This window comes from Nyctereutes procyonoides, unplaced genomic scaffold (genome assembly GCF_905146905.1).
Source record: "Nyctereutes procyonoides isolate TBG_1078 unplaced genomic scaffold, NYPRO_anot_genome, whole genome shotgun sequence".
NCBI classification, from domain to species: domain Eukaryota; kingdom Metazoa; phylum Chordata; class Mammalia; order Carnivora; family Canidae; genus Nyctereutes; species Nyctereutes procyonoides.
In genome coordinates, this window is record NW_026575139.1 from 40,778,387 (window position 1) to 40,798,132 (window position 19,746).

The 19,746-nt window shown below is 46.6% G+C and overlaps 1 protein-coding gene across 1 annotated transcript in view; it reads right to left on the bottom strand.

The window, feature by feature from the left end:
- The window catches only part of PELI2 (pellino E3 ubiquitin protein ligase family member 2), a 179,396-nt gene extending 160,126 nt beyond the window's left edge, over positions 1 to 19,270 (bottom strand). The window contains exon 1 of the mRNA XM_055303592.1: positions 18,905 to 19,270. Coding sequence (XP_055159567.1) covers positions 18,905 to 18,981 — 77 coding nt within the window. The 5' untranslated portion in view covers positions 18,982 to 19,270. The remainder of the gene's footprint in view (positions 1 to 18,904) is intronic.
- Positions 19,271 to 19,746: the final 476 nt, after the last annotated feature.

Here is a 19,746-nt window from a genome sequence, read left to right on the forward strand (position 1 = left end):
TGCCACTAAACTGCTCTCCAATACATATGTAATTTTTTTAATATCACATCTCCCTTTTTATTTGCTATCAATCCCCTGAATAACCTGAATTTTAGACATTTCATTATCTACGACGGTCCTTATAAGAACTTGAGTGGGAATGGAAAAAGAATACTCATGTGAGGCTCCTATAGACTGAATCAGGCAGGGTGGTAAACTGTACAAGTTGGGAGCAGGGAGGCAAGAGGAGAGCCAGCCGGAGAAGACGGCTCTGCCATACACAACCTCTGCCATACACAACCCTTTCTAGTAAAAAGAAGCCATTTAATGGCATGATCTCTGGTTCCTCATGATACTGATTTTTAAAAAAAAATAAAAGGAATGAAAAAATAAACTCAAGTTGGCTTCCAGAGTACCCCAGCTGTCTTGCTTCAAATATTTAACAAGCTGTACTCAGAGTGGCCTGATGGAGGGGAAAAGTCAACAAACAGCCAAGTATGTTTGTAAGAACATGAGAAAAGAACACGTTGAAATTGGCTAAACAGCAGACGTCCCATACACAAGCATAAGGCTCTGAGGAAAAAAAAAAAAAAAGTCAAAGGAAAGGAGCCGGAAAGTTAAAGATACAGGTGAAAAAGCACACAAATAGCAAACACAAAAACCAGCTGGGATAAGCATCAGGAAAACATAATGGAAAGAATATTTTATCTGTGACGTTAGAGTGGAAAGATAAGAAACCAGAGCAACTAATTTTTGAGTAAAAATAAAGGTTTATCACTGTCAAAATATGCTTGGATTTTTTTATTTTTCTAGGGAGATTTTTTTTCTTTTCAGCAGGTTTTTAATACTACATACAAAGATGGCTTAGGGCTGAAATTACCATCAGCTTTGGACCACCTCCCAATGCTCCCCCACTTTAACGCCTTATCTTTTTTAAAGTTTAAAAGGAAAATTTTAAATTCGCCACCATCTCCTCTTGGGGCCAAAACGGTCCATTTTCAAAATGACTAGGAACTCTGCAATTTACCTTGGGGAGAGGCAAACAGGAGAATATTTTTTGGGAACCAATGAAAGAAATACAAATAAGCTAAGTCCCTATTTTATTTTTTTTTTTTAGTTTTTTTTATTGGAGTTCGATTTGCCAACATATAGCATAACACCCCATGCTCATCCCATCAAGTGACCCCCTCAGCGGCCGTCACCAAGTCACCCCAAACTCCCCACCCACCTTCCACCACCCCTTGTTCATTTCACAGTTAGGTGTCTCTCATGTTTTGTCTCCCTCACTGATATTTTCACTCATTTTCTCTCCTTTCCCTTTATTCCCTTTCACTATTTTTATATTCCCCAAATGAATGAGACCATATAATGTTTGTCCTTCTCCGATTGACTTATTTCACTCAGCATAATACCCTCCAGTTCCATCCACGTCGCAGTAAATGGTGGATATTTGTCGTTTCTAATGGCTGAGTAATATTCCATTGTATACATAGACCACATCTTCTTTATCCATTCATCTGTCGATGGACACCGAGGCTCCTTCCACAGTTTGGCTATTGTGGACATTGCTGCTAGAAACATCGGGGTGCAGGTGTCTCAGTCTTTCACTGCATCTGTATCTGTGCAATTGCTGGGTCATAGGGCAGTTTTATTTTTAACTCTTTGAGGAACCTCCACACAGTTTTCTAGAGTGGCTACACCAGTTCACATTCCCACCAACAGTGTAAGAGGGTTCCCCTTTCTCCACATCCTCTCCAATAAGTGCCTATTTTATTTTATTTTATTTTTGATTTTGGGGAATATTTCTTCCCATTCTTTTTTTTTTAAGATTTATTTATTTTTTCATGAGAGATGCAGAGAGAGGTAGAGACATAGGCAGAGGGAGAAGCAGGCTCCATGCAGGGAGCCTGATGTGGGACTTGATCTCAAATCCTGGGATCACGCCCTGAGCCTAAGGCAGATGCTCAACTGCTGAGCCACCCAGGTGTCCCAGTGCCTATTTTAAAGTGAATAATCCAGGCAGCCCCGGTGGCTCAGCGGTTTAGTGCTGCCTTCAGCCCAGGGCGTGATCCTAGAGACTGGGGATTGGGTCCCACGTCAGGCTCCCTGCGTGGATCTTGCTTCTCCCTCTGCCTGTGTGTGTGTGTGTATCTCTCTGAATAAATAAAATCTTTAAAAAAAAAAATAAAGTGAATAATCCATTCTTTAAAACTCACACTGGGAACAAAGAAAAGGGAGAAGTGGCCATTAATCTTAGAATGTTCACTTTTCCAGCCCAGCACTTATTCATCCACACCCTGTACCATCCACCAAGTTGCCAGGTGCTCCACGAGGTGCTAAGGTGCTAGGAAAGAGTGCAGCTAAGGCCATGGCCCCAGAAGGGGAGAGGGGGACTCCTTAAAAAGGCAAAGAGACCACACTAGAAATAACTGCTCCCTGCTAGAGAGAAGAGGAGAAGTCAGAGAGGGGAGCATGCTGGAGGCAACACCTGAACTAAATCCTAGCAGGTGACCAGGAATGCCAGAGCAAAAGCACAGGTGAAAAAGAGGGGGAACAAAGTTCAGGAGAAAAAGCCAGAAGGTAGGTCTCAAGGGCAAGGAAATAAGTAATCTTGGGCTTGACCAGGCAACACGTGTAGGATTTAGTGTCCTTCAAAGTGTCCTTTTCTCTAAGCTCCTAAGAAACTTATTTGCAGAAGTCCTGCCCTTAGCATACCAGTCTTCCAGAGATCTTTTAAAGATCTCAAACAGTGAATAACACTTTACTTCTTCTCCTCCCATATATTTCCTTAAAACAGAGGCCTTAGAAATCACATGGCAATTCCTCATTCTGCAACAACCTCCCCGTCAAAAAAACAAACCTACAGAATTTATGTTAGATAACCCATTCGCAAATAACTGGCCTGGTCAAGAAAAAATAGATGTGGCTTACTTTAAATGTTTTCCCAGCAGTCATCAAATTCCCTTAAAACAAAAGTGAGTTAGCTACTCTTCTAAAGCAGCACATACACCATTTATAAAATGAAGCACATAAAATATTTTTGTATGTGGACAATGACTATAGATGTGACTGCACAAAACATAATATTAGCATATGGATGATTTTTCTTCCTTCTTCCAAATTTTTCATTAATACTCTTTATATATCATAATTTTAGCACAAGGCTTTTAAGATTAATTCCACTTTACCTGAATATAATGGTCTGCCTTAAAAAAAATCTGCATTTACAAGTTTATCAGTGGAGGAAAGCATAACGATTGGTATTAATGATTAGATGCTAATGTCTAAATTATGAGAATCTACGACACAAACTTAAAACTGGCTTAACCCTAGGAGAAATGGGGGTGAAGTAATTACCCAGGGAAAATCAAAGAGTATGTGATTCATGTTAACTAACACGGTGAGTATTCAAGTGGATTAAAAAAAAACAAACTTAGATCAGAGAAAGATTCACTTCAGATGAACTTAAGGAGCCATGCAGAGCCCTTCTCCGGGGGGAGTGGAGCTCCATTGTCTGAACTTGATCTGGGCAGAGGTAACAGGAAAAACAGGGAGGCATCCTCTGACCCTTTCCCTGTGAGGGAAGAGCAGAAAGGGAAGGGTAAACAGGCTAAGCAGCAAGCAGCAAGGAGGGGCTGCTCCCTGCAGAGTTGTTACCTCCACCATTGTCTATCCCTTCCCACGGGGTCCTGGGAGAACTCGCCAGCATTTCCATTATAACCACAACTTCAGAACCCTGATGCAAGCAAGAAGAGTTACATCCTTAATGTAACCCTTTGCATGGTTATTAAAGGTTCTTACCGACCTTGGTAATGTGGGTTATAGGCTTGAACAAGTGGTATAGACACACGAGCTTTTGGAGGAGAATCTGAAATCTGGGTTCTAATTCCTGAGCTTCCCAATCCTTTCCTGGCTGTGCAGGCTCAGGGCAGGATCTCCCATCATCTCTGCTTCCCCATTTCTCTGATGGAGACAACATCCCATCCTCAGAGTCCTGCTGAAATGGAGTATGGCAAGCCTCCCACACCATGCAAGGGACCCCAAGTTCTCACTGTCTCCTGCGGTCAGTGAACGGTGCAGCAGCAAGGAGAAAGAGCTAAGGGAAAGCCCCCTGCTAAGCCCCTTGCTTCCTCCCAAAGGAGGAGCAACTCTGCACAGCTGCCCCTGAAGCATGGATTCAGAGTAGAACCAGGTTCTCCTCTTCCCTCCTCTTCCACGGGGGTCCCTCAGAGGACAGCCTGAAGGCCTGTCACCACAGTACCAACTGTACTTGGCACAATCAAGGAGCAGTTTTATTTCTTATACAACACGAAGTCTGTACACTTAAGTACTGGGCACAGGACTTCCAACTAATAACCTCACATAAGAGCTCTAGGTGGGGGACACAGTGGGAAGGAGGGCACACAAATGATTGAGGTAACGAAGGCTGGTGTCTTCTCTCTGCCTGGGGAAAAACGTGAGTTGTGTTATTTAATATTTAAAACCACAGAACATGGGCAGACCACCACCATAAGCTGATAAATTCTACTGAAGGGCGTTCTAGTGAGTGTAAACCATAAGTTTCACCCTTGTGTGGTTTATTACATTATCAGGACCTCCTGATTGAATTACTTTCCTGCAGCGCTTCCAAGTGTCTGGTTCCCCCCCATTTAATACATAATATTGCTTATCAAGATGCTATATTTGTCCTTTTGTATTTTACCACCTGGTATCCTAGGATGCCTGCTAGTTAAGAACACTGTTTTCAGAAACTCTGGGTCATATGCACCTTACCACGTCTGGGACCAAACAGGCTAACCACCTTCACAGGAAGGTTGAAACAGTACATACAGTGTAAAGCTACACCAGCTTCCAGAAGGGTCTAAGCCAACAATTTCATCAAAGCCTTAAAGTTGGCATCTGGTCCAAGTTAACACTTAGAATAGCAAATAAAAGGCACTTTTCCTGGACTGCTGCTGCCTGATGCTTCTCAGATGAGCTACCCCAGAGCTGCCCTAGAAGCGTGTGATATGAGGTACTGATTGAGAGGAGACAGCAGGGAAGCCACCAAGTTTTTTCCCTGAATCGATACTAACAGGAAGATTGGCAAGCAGGGAAGGAAACATCAACGTGCAGCGACTTTAGTGTCTAAGCAAAGACAAAGGGATGGCCGGGTGCTTCAGTGGTTGAACATCTGCCTTTGGCTCAGGTGGTGATCCCGGGGTCCTGGGATCAAGTCCTGCATCAGGCTCCCCAGAGGGAGCCTGCTTCTCCTTCTGCCTATGTCTCTGCCTCTGTGTGTGTGTGTGTGTGTGTGTGTGTGTGTGTCTCAGGAATAAATAAATAAAATCTTAAAAAAAAAATAAGCAAAGACAGACCTTTACTTGAGAGGGCAAGAGCTTGAAGCCCCCTTTCCAAGCTATAAACAAAGTGTAAATGCTAGCCTGTTATCACCAACAGCAAAAGAAAAAAAGAAAGCCTTCAGGAGCACATGCCACAACTAAGGAGGTTATAGAGCTTTTCTCAAGGAAGGAGGAATAACTCTACAAAGTGGTTTCAAGACTAGAGAAATGAACTTGGAATTATTGCAGATTATAAAGCAGGTCTTTCTTGAACACAACTGTAATATATTCAGGTAAATAAGGTGGCAGATAGGAGGATTCATGTTTTATTCCCTAGAGATCGCATACTTTTTTTTTTAAGTGTACTAGGAACATAATACATGAGTGGGCAAAGCACATATGTAAGCAATTTCCCCCAAAAAAGGTTCAATATAAGCTGTAAACATTAAAAAAAAAAAACATTTAACCTCACTAGTGACCTCATTAAATGAGTGAGGTTCTGAGTCACTGTGTTTAATGAGAATATGCAGTATGGAAAGGGTTTGTCTAAAAAATAAAGATGCAAAACTGCATGCACACACGTACACACACACACACACACGAGAGAGACAGGATTTACAAACAAGGGTGTTGGAGTCAGGCCTGGGTTTGAGTCAGAGCTCAGTCACACGATAGTCCAGTGATGCCAGACAAGCATCTTGGCGGGCATGCATGGCTCAAGTTCTTCATCTATGAAATGATTAGTGATGGCACCCATCTGCCTTGGTCAGAACTTAAATGCATGAGCAGCACTTTGCACAGGACCTGGCAGTGAGACATCACCACCACGTCGGATGCATGGGCCCTCTGCGCACCTCTGTGCACCAAAGAAACAGAACCTGTGGCTGAGAAGCAACAGCCTAGTTGGAATTTCCTCATCCATGCAGAAAAAAAACCCGAAAGCTCAGACGCTAATGCTCCCTCTTTATTGACGATTTTAAATGGTGGTTCTTTTTTTTTTTAATAATAAATTTATTTTTTATTGGTGTTCAATTTGCCAACATACAGAACAACACCCAGGTCTGATAGGGGATCTCCATTTCAACTCAAAAGCAGCAGAGTGCCCGGAAGGTGAGGCAGAAGCTGATGTGGGAGCAACGGGAAGCAAACAGGACAGACGGCAGACACCTCACATGGACTACAAGGACAGGAATCTGCTCTGCTCCCCTTTCCTGGCAACAGGAGAGGCGCTGCTCTATGGGCCATGCTGGTCCCACCTGTGCCCACACTTCTGCTGTAGGCACAGCTCAGCCAGAGCCAGCCAAGCCCCAGGGATTCACCGCAAGGTTAGCACACGTAGCCCCCCCCGGGGCAGGGAAAGGAGGGCCATGGGCTGTGCGTCCTCTCTACCCGGTGGACGATGTGCGAGGCATGCCAACCTTGGGTTCAGGGAAAGTGAGGCTCCAGAGGACAGCAGGCTGAGTGTCTAAAGGATCTGGATCTGCTCCGACCAGTGGGGTCCGGCCCCAACACATTCATGGGTCCTGCGTAAGTTTCCCAAACACACTAGTATATGAATGAATGATCACTTTATCCATCATCACCATGCCTCATCGCTAGACCCGGTGGGAGCCACTGTCCCTTGGAGACAAGGAGGGGGACATGATCTACAAGAGAAAATGCAGATCCAGTAGGAGATCCAACCGGTCCCGAGAATTAGTTAAGGCAACTGCTCAGAAGACTGAAACTGTGCCTGCCAGCTCCACAAGCACTACCTCCCCAAATGCCAAGGCTTCTCAATCCCAGAGGCCTGAAATCTTCACAGGGCCCCTAAGGGAACCTTCCTGTCATGTCTCTCTCATCACACTGGCTATCCAACCCCCCAGTTTCCAAACTCGCCGGATGTCACTCAGCTCTTCAGCTTCTAAATGTATCTTAGACACAACACTCTCCCCCTGTGACCCTCAGGTAATTCCTACTCCCCTCCTCATTTCAGCCTAAATGGAATCCTTCCCTCCTAACACATCCCAGGTTTCTACCCTGTGCTACCGCCCCATGAAACCCTGCATCTCCTGCCTGCACCTGCCAGGCTTCATCTGGTTAAAGTCCGTCATTTGTGCCAGGCTATGAGCTCCATGAAGGCAGGGACCACTCGGCTATTACCCATTGCATCCCTAGCTGCTGATGCGCTGACAGTTCTCCTTCCTCAAGCACTTTAGCCTCCAGCCAAACACCCCATGTCTTTACTACTATTGCCCTATGAAACCCCAGGTCACCCTTCAAAACTCCTCTGAGGCCACCTGCTCCAGGGTATCCTTCCCCATCTTTCAGGAATACACACGTCTCTGACCTTCACCTTGGCAGAGAGAAACAAGCTTCTGAGCAATATGTACAGACCTACGTTCAAATTAGGCCCCAGTACTGATGAGGTGAATGACTGGAACTGGAGCCTCACTTCCCTTTCCGAATAATAAAATCTAATCCCTGGGACAGATCAAGCAAAACCCCTAACAGAATCCAGCACCCAGTGCACTGGAAGTAACAGTTGCCTCCATCCAGCCCCCCTCTACACCAAGTGTGGTTTGTTGCTAAGTTATGCATCTTGACCTCAGATTGTATGCCCCTAGAGGGCATTGCTTATGTGGGTTCCTACATGTGAGAACAGCAGCAGCATCAAAACAGCAATAACAGCAGCAACTCACCCCTCCTGTGTGGCTGATACTTAGTATGTCTGTCTGTCAGTGCTTTAATCTCTAGCGTGTACAGTGGCTCCTATTTTTAATTAAACATACTCACACAGAGGATACATGAGATAAAACACATCTATCTCTCAATTTGGTACCCCAAAAGTCTTAGTGTAGTGGTAAGCTTTAAAAGCCACTGGATTATATTGTTTCTACAAAACAGATCATTTAGAACTTTACTTAAATTCCTTGTACAAGGACGCCTGGGTGGCTCAGTGGTTGAGTATCTGCCTTTGGCTCAGGTCATGATCCCAGGATCCTGGGACCAAATCTTGCATCAGGCTCCCCTCAGGGAGCCTGCGTCTCCCTCTGGCTGTGTCTCTGCCTCTCCTTGTCCGTCTCTCATGAATAAATAAAATCTTTTTTAAAAAATCCTTTTACATTGAATTTATACATTTTGAATGCAAAACTCTGCATTTTATATGTTTTAGGTCCTCTGATTAAAAACGGCAAATGTTAAAGTTCCCTAAAGAGAATTTAGGGAAATTCAATAAGTTATATTCACTTTACTACAGGACTCTGTTTTTCTTGGGGCACTTGGGTGGCTCAGTGGTTGAGTGTCTGCCTTTGGCTCAGGGCATGATCCCAGGGTCCTGGGATCAAGTCCGCATCAGGCTCCCTGCAGGGAGTCTGCTTCTCCCTCTGCCTGTGTCTTTGTGTCTCTCATGAATAAATAAAGTCTTTTTTTTTTTTTTAAGGAATCTCTTTTTCTCTCTTCACGGCAAGGTGCTCGGTTGGAGGTGGTAACTGGGGGATGCTACATGTGTGGTGGTGTGAGAAAGAACAGTGCAGGTGGCGGGCAGCTCGGCTGCCTCTGCTTGCCTCTCCCCCTGCACATAATCCATCTTCGTGATGCGAATGAGACCTGTAAAGTACTTCAAGAACGATGCTTCCTTCTTACTGCTGACAGCCACAGACAGGTACATCTGACACAAATGAGCTCTTCATCCTGTCATCTCACCACCCAACTGCAGTGTTAAAACATTCTTCTGGCCCATCCATCGGCTGGTACCTGCAGGATACTAGTACAGACTACCTCCCCTACTCAAATCTCTATGGGTTCTATTATTTCATGTCAAGTGGCCTTTAAAAGCCTAAAAATCTGTATCATGCATTAGCTCCCTGGGTTAAAGCGACTTATGTTCGAGCGTACCAGAAGCGTGCTTCTCAGCTAAGCTGGGCCATTCTTCACCTGCCGTGCTCTCAATGAATTTCAGGAGATAATATTGATTATGGAGATTAACGAATGCAGAGAGACTCGGAGATGACTTACACATGATAAAGTTATTCCGCAAATGCGTTTGTTAGCTAAGATTTTCAGACCATACAATACTTAGTGTCTGGAATAACTCATCTAAAAGGCTGAAATTGTGCTTATTAAAATAATCAATAACCTGTAGGAAACAAAAAAACTCAACAAAGGCTCAGTGAATTATTTCCTATCAGTCTGTCAGGTCTGACAGCAGAATCACATGCCATGGAGTATGGTGGTATCTGAATTGTCCACCGCTGTGTAAGGACACACCTCAACGCATAGTGGCTTAAAACAACAGACACCCACGGTTCCTTCACGTGCAAAACCTGGGAGAATCGGCTCACCTCTGCTCCATGTAGCAGCCTGGACAGCTTGATGGGCTGAAGGATCTAAAACAACTTCAATCCCAGGACAGCTGCCTCAGCTGGGTGTCTGGGATGGCCGTAGCCTGGCCAGGCCTCTTCTCTTGCAGTCTCTCACCTGCTAGGGCCAGTCTCTCCAGCAGGGCAGTAGGACTTCATCTAAAGGCTGTCTGCTAAGCGGATATTATAGACTGAATTGATATATTGAAGTCCTAACCCCTAGGACACCTCAGAATGTGACTGTATGTGGAGAGAGGGTCTTTAAAGTGGTAATGAAGGTGAAATCAGGTCATATGGGTGGGCTGTAATCCAATGTGCCTGGTGTCCTTAAAACCAAAGGGAAGGGCCATCAGGGGTGGGCACACAGAGAAAAAGGCCAGCTGAGGACACAGAGAGACGGCCATCTATAGGCCAAGCAGGGAGGACTCAGGAGAAACCCAACCTGCCAACACCTTGATCTTGGACGTCCAGCTTTCAGAACCGTGAGAAAATAAACTTCTATTGTTGAAGACGCCAAATCTGTGGTATTTTGTTATGGCAGCTCTAGCCAACTAACGCAGAGGACAAAAACATGGGCCACAACAAACACCCCTTAAGGCAACATCCAAAAGTCACTAAGTGTCACTTCCCTCACATGGGCAGGTCAGAGCAAATCACAAAAGCTGCCCAGATTCAAGGGGGCAGGGATTGGCCTCCTGATGGGAGGTCCAGTGCACGTACGCACACACATACACACACGGACACACGGGGAAAGCCTATGGGCTATATTTGAAGACTACAGGGGAAGAACACAGGATGAAGTCAAAACCCGGAGTTCTCTTACCTGATTGCCAAGTGACTACAAGACCATTGGGAAAGTAGGGTTGTGTCTGTCTCAACAACACGGCCACAAGGTGACAATTCTCCCATTGGACAATTTCAAGGTCAAACCAACAAATGTTTATCAACTGGAAATAGTTCAGGCATGTGAAAAAATATACTGAGAGGCATAAAGTGCTGACAAATGGCACAGTTATCTGTACTATAACTTTCCCATATGACTGATAAATAGCTACTAAGCAAAAGTACAAATTCCATTCTGAATTCTATCCACAGGCATGTAATAACAAAAGTACCCAAACTACAGTGTAATCTAATGTACTCTGGCACAGATCTGGTCTGTGTCAAATTCTGGGATCTGGTGTGAAGCACACTCCTTTGTGTCTATGGTCCCTGTGTAGAAAGGGCCTTTCCTTAAGGTAATCAGTTCATCAATCAAGTGCCTCAGAAACCCTAATTGTTCACACATCCCAAATTCTGATTGTCAAAAGAATGTTCTATAACCACATAGCACGAAGCACAAGAATTCCAGGTGTAGACGGGAAAGGGGGCCCCTGACAATAGTAAACAGGAGTTTCACACCAATAGCCTAGAAGCCAAACACACAACTGCCTGTTTGGTTGGATTCTGTTAAGCCAGTACCAATTAGAATGGAAGCACAAAGCTTGGAATAATGATTCTTATCCTAAAAAGAGAGCCTGCATGAGCACAAAAGCAGGGAATGAACAGAGTTAAATGTTTGAGAGTGAGATGCATTTTGTGGACGGCTGGAAATAAAACCTCAATCGAGAATGACTTGCAATAGTCTTAAACCTGACGCTGAAAATACCCCTGATGCATATTTATTAGGTTTTTCGTCCAAGAGGCTTGTATTCCATAGCATTTCCAGCCATCATTAACAGGCACTAATGACCACAGCCTTTCAACGCCACCATGGCACACTGCAATGCAGCTCGGAGCAGCTGGTGGAATCAGAACAGATGGCCGGCTTCCCTTCAAGGCAGAACTTTCTGCAGGTGACAAAATGACTGTTAGGTGACTGACAAAAAGAAAAACAAACAAAAGTTGAAACTGGAATATCTGATGTCAGTAAAGTCCTTGTTTAGTGTCATAGCAGGGAGCCTTTCACTCGGGCCCTTAAGGTCGGGAGGATTGTTGACAAAACCGCAGCTGTGCTACAGAACTGGTGCGATGCTTCCGAATCCAAAACCATTCACTGAGCCCCGGGGCTCCTCTGTGCTGAGAGGGGCACTGGAGCGCGCCACACAAACCCACTCCTGCCAGGTACTCGGTGCGTGCCTCCTGTGCACCTGGAAAGGTGTGCCTGACACCCCGAGGTAGGGCCAAGTCAGGGGCCCCGCCCTGCAGCGGCCAGCTTCATGGGGAAACCAGAGCAGTTCAACGAAGCCTAGAGGAAAGCCTAGAGGAACACCACTCTGGGCACACGGCAAGAGCTCAGTGGACTGAACCACGTTTGTCTCTAGGGATGTTAAATATAGGTCCTATGTTTGTTTACACTTCCATCTTCCCTTCGGTTATGTGTTTATGTACTCTGCCTCCTTCGCTAATATAATGCTCTGGCTGTAAGAGCGGAACCCACTCAGGGTGGCTTAAACAAAAAAAAAGTAACTAAAAATTGAACAAGGTGGGCTCTCTTGGAGGACACGGGATTATTTTCTTGGAAAAGCCGCCCCTGATTATTCGGCCTACCAGGGCCTCCCACTGCAGGGTCCCTGGCTCTTTACCCTGCTAGTCCCCTAGCCCCACCCCCTCACTCACTCTCTCCCCCTTGTCCTGCTTTATTTTCCTCATAGCACCCCCTGAAATGACACGTTTCAGCTATCTGTTTGCTGACTCGGGTACACAGCCCACCCCTCCCCTAAAAGCTAAGCCCCTCTCTTCCCCCAACCCCCCCGTGAAGTGTTGTCTGTCTCATCGGCTTCTGTACGTGACAATGCCGGAGCAGGCACTGCACAAATGGCCAAACACACAGAGCTCTGGACAGGGGGTGCAACTAGGTTTCAGGAGGGACAGGAACCAGAATCTGGAACTAAAACAGCTGCTTGCTGGCTCACACTGTTCCCTCCTTGCCTGTCTCCTGGGGGCTCTGGCCTCTGCCTTTCCCTCCACCTCTTTTTCCTTTGACCTAGGCTGCATCACCCTTCATAGAAGTACCTTCCCCACTCTCCTTTCAGAGCTAAAAACCCTACTCTGGTCTCCCACGCCCTTAGGATAAAATCCAAAAATCTTTCCAATGATTTATAAGTTCATTATGACCTGCGCCCCTCCTCATGGCTCACTTATTTAATCCAATCACTCTTCCTGGCCACGCAGGGCTTTTCTCTGCTCCTCAAAGGAGCATGCACACTCACTTACCTCTGGGTCATGGAACACTGGGTGTCCTCCGCCTAGAACTCTCTTTCCCTTTTACCTGCTCCCGGCCATCCTATTCTCATCCAGGCACAGTGTTAGGTGACCCTACATTCTATAGGTTGTTTTCTATCTCTCTTGACTGGACTACAGGCTCGAAAGTGGCAGGGACCGTACCAGTCTTGTTTAGCACTATCCCTTGGTGCCAAGCACCGCACCCTATGCCAGGAGATGCTCAAATATTTGTAGAATAAATAAATCCACTATACACTGGATTGTCACTGAGGAGCTGTGACAAGAATAAGATAGCAGTTCACGAGGGCAGGGAACGTGATTGCCCTAACTTCTCTGTGTCTGGAAGAGTAGACACCCAATAAATATTTGTTGAATGAATACATTCCTGGCTTGCCTGACCTAGCTCCACCCCTTTCTCTCCTACTTGAGAAAACATATCAGAATGCAAGTCAGTGAAAATGGACATTATTAAAGGGGCATCTCAGAATCATTTGAAAGATCAACATTTGATTACTTGTCATAAATTACTAGACATGTAACTCAAAATTGATCATTATGTATGAGGTAGTTTGAGAGTGGTTGAGAATAGCTGATTTAGACAAAGCTAAAAAATATGAAGTACCTTCTGCTCTTATCATTTTATTTTCCAGAAGCCGAAGATGACAATAAGCTCAGTGAGAACTAATAACTGAATCATTCTTAGCTTCACTTTTCTTTTTATAAAATAGGCTCTGCACATCCCAGGAGAAATCTTTACTTAAGTCAAACAACATTCAAATTTCCTTTTCAGTTATTTTTCTCACACCAATGAGATCCACCAACCTGCTGTTGTCTCCATTCAAAAGCCAACCAACAGCCCCACATAACTTATTTTCTGGACACTATGCTGCTGATTCCTGACAGCAGATACAAAATCATTGCCCCAGTGTGACAAGATTGGTCTCCCTTAAATACAGCAACTGGGATTGGGGGGGGGGGGTTAGTGTTTTGTGGGTGTGTGCTTTATCTCTTGAACAAAATATGTTTGGTAAAGTTGCTAGGACCCGAACCAACCTGGTTTTAGCTTTGTTTATATTAAGCACCCCAAATATGGATCACATGATGAAATACAACCAGAAATGAAAAGTCATAATGAAGCTGTCAGTCTTGATGTGTCAAAGAGAGAAACAAATAAATCTGAGAAAGTCAGACAAGAAACCACATAGACAGCCACATACTCCAAACAAGGCTAAAGTTAGTAAAGGAAAATATAGCAACCCAAAGCTAGTAACATCATGACCATTAATAGCCTACAGAATTAGATACTTCATCCACACAAACAGATCTGAGCTCTTCAGATCACCCCACATGCCGAGTGACAGTAAAGATTTTGTTTTTTATAAGAAAAAAAAGTTCAAAGACCTTTTTGTCTATAAAGGATACCAGTGTTTGAAGTTTTTGGGCCCAAATTAGAGAGGAGGATGAGAAAAGGAAAAGTATTAGGGTATATTTTAAGGTTTCTTATTACTACCAAAGGGAGGGGTAGTCAAGGCAAAGTGCCAAGGTTAAAACAAAAACAGCATATAGAAATCGGGAGCTGCTTGTTTAAAAAAGTAAAGACCACAAACTCTTCAAGCAAGAGTCTTATCTGATAGAATGCTGCACCATCCAAAGGAAAAAAGGTAGGTTCCCCCACCACCAACCCTGACCTTTTAGTCTTTTGAAGACCTTGATCAACTTCCACTAAAATACTTCATACTGATAAGCATTCATTTGTAGAGGTTTTTAACCCATCTTTGTGCCAAGAATCCCTTTGGCAGTCTAGTAAAGCCTACTGAACCCTTCTCAAAAAAAAATGGTTTAAATGCATATATAAAATACAAAGAATTACAAGTAAAAATAATTATACTTAGTTATCAAGATAGTTTTAAGTTATGATACAATAATATAAGCAATTCTGTATTAATGTGGTAAACAGCAAATCTAACAGCAGTTCTATTTGTTGCCTATGCTCATAATTGAGTGCAATTGCTAAATTTCAGTCTGACTATAGGGAAAAAAGACATTTATTTTCCTCCCCAACCCAGTTTAAGGATTTCCTGAATTCCATCTGAAGATCCTGTTTGGGAGAGCCAATAAAAATACATTTGGTGAAGCATCAAATTAAAAATAAAGCCTTGTATAATGTATTATCCACTCAACCGTGAGGTGAGGGGAACTAAAAGTAAGCAATATTTTTCCAAAAACCTATGATGGGCCATTAGTCAGCAAGAGAGCTGCATGCTCAGATTGAATCCAGAAAGGGATTCAGCGCCCCCCATGCAAGTTACAAAACATCTGAAGCTTTGAGGAGCTAACAGCATCGCTGGAATCTGCTCTGAAGTGGGAAACAGTGACCCAGTGATCCAGCTCAACTGTGAACCTGAACAAATCTCTTTCCTTCCAGGAGCCTCAGTTTCTTCTTCATCAGTAAAATAAAAGGGCTAAAGGTACACTAGGACCTCTCAGGCCCCTTCACTTTGAAAATCTCATCCAGATGATCTCTTTCTTAAGCCGGCTTTTCCAGCCTATTTAGCTTAGTTGTAAAATATTTGTGCCTTTCTTAAGTTTAGAACAGAAAGTTTTAGCAAATTTGAATGCCTTCACATATAACTGGACACCAGTGAGCCAAATATATGCATATCATTACAACTTTTTTTAAAAAAGCCTGTTTTGCACATATTTATTTCAAAAAAAAGTAATTGCATTGGTCTTTTTTGCTATTTAAAGACCATTCTCATTAGAATCCTAATACCATCACCTTAAGAGTATTAACAGAATGTAAACTGCATTTTCCATATTTGAGCCAAGGAGCAGTATCACAGGGTATAGACTTGGAAGGGCCCTTAATGATTACTGAACCCAATCATATTTCATTACCTACAAAGAAACAAAGTAAGAGACTAAGACAAAGTCATAAAGCTAGTTGGCAAGAAAGCAGAGATTTAGTCTGGGTGTCCTGATTGTTCCTTTATGCTCTCCCCACTACACTGAACTCCCTCTCAAATCCAGACACGTCTTCCCAACTTTAACACATCAGCCAGCTTTAAAATGAATAGCAAGAAAGACCTGACAGTTAGACCAGTCATTTTCTCGACCTTGAATTACATAATGGGTACAACAAAGGGTTGTGGCATGATACATTCACTGACTGGAATCCAGAAATAATGAAATTCCACAAATCCACTGAGAAGGTGATGACCCTACTAACATCCTAACTACCTGGCAATTCCCTTAACATTGTAGAATGCATGAAAAGACATATATCTGCATGCGGATATAGACGTAATACATATATAGCTCTTCACACATACATATATAGGCATATATGTACAAAGGCAAATATACTATATGTATATATATAGTTCCTCAGTCTGCTCCCCAGGATTTCTAAAATTCTAACTATGAAATTTAGAAGAGAAAAAAAAATAGAAGAGGGAAAAAAAAAGAAATTTAGAAGAGAACAGAAAGGTAGTTACACAAGTTAAAAAAAAAAAAGCGAAAGCTTGTATCAGCATCAGTATTGGCCATTCTCAGATGTCAAGATTAATTTTATCAATAAAACCTACTAGAAATTCTCTACCAATATTTATGTCCCAGGTGATCAGATATGCAAAGTCGATATTAATTATTTGATTGTTATTGTTGTTTTAAGAGGGAGGGCATTGCCTCCTCAAGTCCTGAGGGTAGGAAACAAATTAGTAAGGGTCTCTTTTAAGTCTACCTATTTATTCACTCTTTCCCCAGCATTCTTCAAAGTGTCCCATATTTCTAGAAAGTCTGAAATCTACTCTCAAAAAAAAAAAGGAAAAGAAAAAAGACCACAATTCTTCTCAAGTATTCAATAATCTGACCAGTATCTTCTCAGCGGTCTGATGTCAGCTCACATTTCACTTCCTCAGAGAGACCTGCCTGGAACGCCAGCTAAAGAAAGCAATACCCATCTAGGGCAGACATTCCCTAAGTTAAGCACCTTCTGTTGAGAACCTAGCAACACCTGAGATTGCCATGTATTATTCATTTGTTTACATGTTTCTCTCTGCTCATGCCTACCACTCCACACTAAAATGAAAGCTTCTTGCTCACTGCTGGGTCCTCAGTGCCTCAGCAGTGCTGGCACATATTACGTGCACAAATAACTGCTCAGTGTCTGGCCCCCAAATATGAAAGTGCCAACTATGTCACACTTAAGTGTCTCCTGGAAAGCCACCAGTCAAGGACAAAGCACATGCAGTGAGCAATGTAATTACTACATAGCCTACTTCAGAGTAAGCCTGTGATACCAGGACAATCCTGGGTATAAATAAATCCCTTCCACGGCTTTGCAACGCCCTGCACTTCCAGCTATAAACACAAAACCTCTCCAGGCCCACTCGCATCGCACACTGCTTTTCTGAAACATCTCAACAATGATTTCCTCAAAAGGAAATAATGAAATAAGGTTCTGGCATAAATTAATCTCTCGTGTCAGGTTCACAAAGTATGTTAAACATACTTTGAAGCCAGACACACAAACAAAACCAAACTCCACAAAATCAGGTTGGGTTGAGGTTACATAAGACAGGCTCACCTCCTGCTTTTCCCCTGTCACCCCTGGAAGCTCTCCTTCCAGGGAACCCTGACATCTGTCTTTTCAGTGCAATTACCTCGCAGGTGAGAAAAACCGCTTATCTGCAAACTTCAAAATAGGTAATGAGATTTCCAATCACACTCCACTTAATGCTGTAGCAACAAAGTGAGGAGAACTAGACAACTTCCAGCTGTACTGTGTCTGGAAGCTTCCCTTAAAAATTCTTCTCTTCCAAGTTATTTTTCAGTCTGCACTTACTTCAAGGTATTCGGTCATCAAAACACGGTTTTCAGAGTTCCCTGAGTCTGTCCATATCCTCGGCTCCTCGGACGTGGGCTAAGCCTACCTATCAGCACCCATGACCCTCTGAATACCAGTCTTTGAACGGAGGACAAAAGCGCGGGATCCCAGGAGTGACACATCCCGAAGCGGAAAATAATGCTTTCTTCTCCAAAAACTCAATCCAAGTTGCTCCCTCTCCCGAGTGTTCCTGCATCTCCCTCCTCCCCATGCTGCTCCCCTTTCACTGCCCACTTTATCCGGTTTTAATCCTGCGAAGCCTCTTTCCCGGCTTATTAAGGGTAAACAATAGAAATGTCACAAGGAAACTCAGGAAGTAGATGAAGTCTCTAATTGCTGCCGTTTAACGACTGTAGATAATTACTATCTTCAAAACGTGGTTTTCACAGGCGGAGAGGGAGCCGAGGCGGGCGAGCTCCCCGCCGCCAGGAGGACCTCGGCGAGGCCGCGGCCCGGGACGGTGGGGATGCGGCCCCGCGCGCCCCCCGCATCCCCCGCGCGCCCCCCGCATCCCCCGCGCGCCCCTGCCCCCTCCGGGACACCGCCGCCGGGGAGCCCGGGGCCGGCCTGCCCGCCCGGGTCACAGACAGTTCACTGCCCCCGGGCTGCGGCTGCCCACGGCGGTCACCATAACGATATGCAAAGCGCCGCCCGCGGACGCCCACCGCGCGGAGCTCCCCGCCCGCGGCGGCCGAGCCCGCAGCCCCGCGCGCCGAGCTCCCGGGAGCCGGGGTCGCCGTCCGCCGGGCAGAGGGCCCCCGGGGACCGGGCCCCACCGGCCTTTCAGCTTCGCCAACTGAGGGGTCTCCTCCGGCCCCGGCCCCGACTCCGGCCCCGGCCCCGGCCCCGGCCCCGACCCAGGGCGCGCGGGGAAGTGGAACGAGGGTTCTCCCCGCCACCGCCCCGGTCCGGACGAGGGCTCGGTCCCCGAGCGCAACGCCCCGGGGGCGCGGGGGCGCCACAGTGCCTGCCCCCCGGGGCCGCCGCGCTCCGCGGGGGAGGCGCATCCCGGCGGTCTCCGCAGCGCCCCGCGCGCGCCTTTGCGGGGCACCGTCCCCGGGCGCGGGCCCCCCCGGGCCCCCCCCCCCAGCGTCCCTCGGAGAGCGGCCGAGCCGCCGCTCCGGCCCCGCGCGGGGATGCGGGCTCCCGGGGTCGGCGATGTCGGCACTCACCCCAGTACCACCAGCTCCCCGTATTTCACCGGCTCCTTATTGGGGGCGCAGGGCTCCTCCTGGCCGGGGGAAAACATGGAGCCCCGGTCGGCCGCCGCCGCCGCCGCCGCCGCCGCCTCCGCCGCGATCCCCGCCGAGTCCGCGCCGCCGCTACAATCCCATCCTGAGAAGGGGGTGAGCGCGCCGGGGAAGGGCACCGCGGCGAAGGGGGCGCGGGGCGGCCAGTCCCGGGGCTGCTCCGTCGTGGCTGTGCGGCTGCCCCCGCCGGGCTCCCGGGAGCTCCGCGCGCCGCTGCCGCTCCGAGCCGCACTCGGCAACAAATGGGACCGGGCAGCAGGGGGACCTGCCCGCGCCGAGCGCCGCCGCCGCCGCCGCCGCCGCCGCCGCCGCCGCCGGAGCCCCGCCGCGGGGAAGAGGGAGGGGGAACGCGAGCGCGGGAGGGGCGGGGGCGGGGAGGGGCGGGGGCGGGGCGGGGCGGGGGAGGGGCGGGGGCAGGGGCGCCGAGCCGCGGGGCCGGCGCGCGGGCAGGTGGGAGCCCCGCGGCCCCCCGCCCCGCCCCCTCGCCCCCGCGGGGGATCGGCCCCCGTGTTATGTAAACATAGAGTAAAAGGGAAAGGAAGTTCTTAAAGGAGCAGCTCTATTTTCTCTCTCTCTCTCTCTCCCTCTCGTTTCCTTCCCCAAACTTACAGCACAGGGTCCCCGGCCCTTGCAGCCCAAGGCCGCGGGGGGATCCCGGAACCTCAGCAGTCCGGGTCCCCGAGCCTAGCCCGGTAGTGCGGGTTGTCAGGGGCCCAGAGAGAACTTCCTCCCGGGGTTACGGCCCGTCCGCCTGGCCCGCGTCA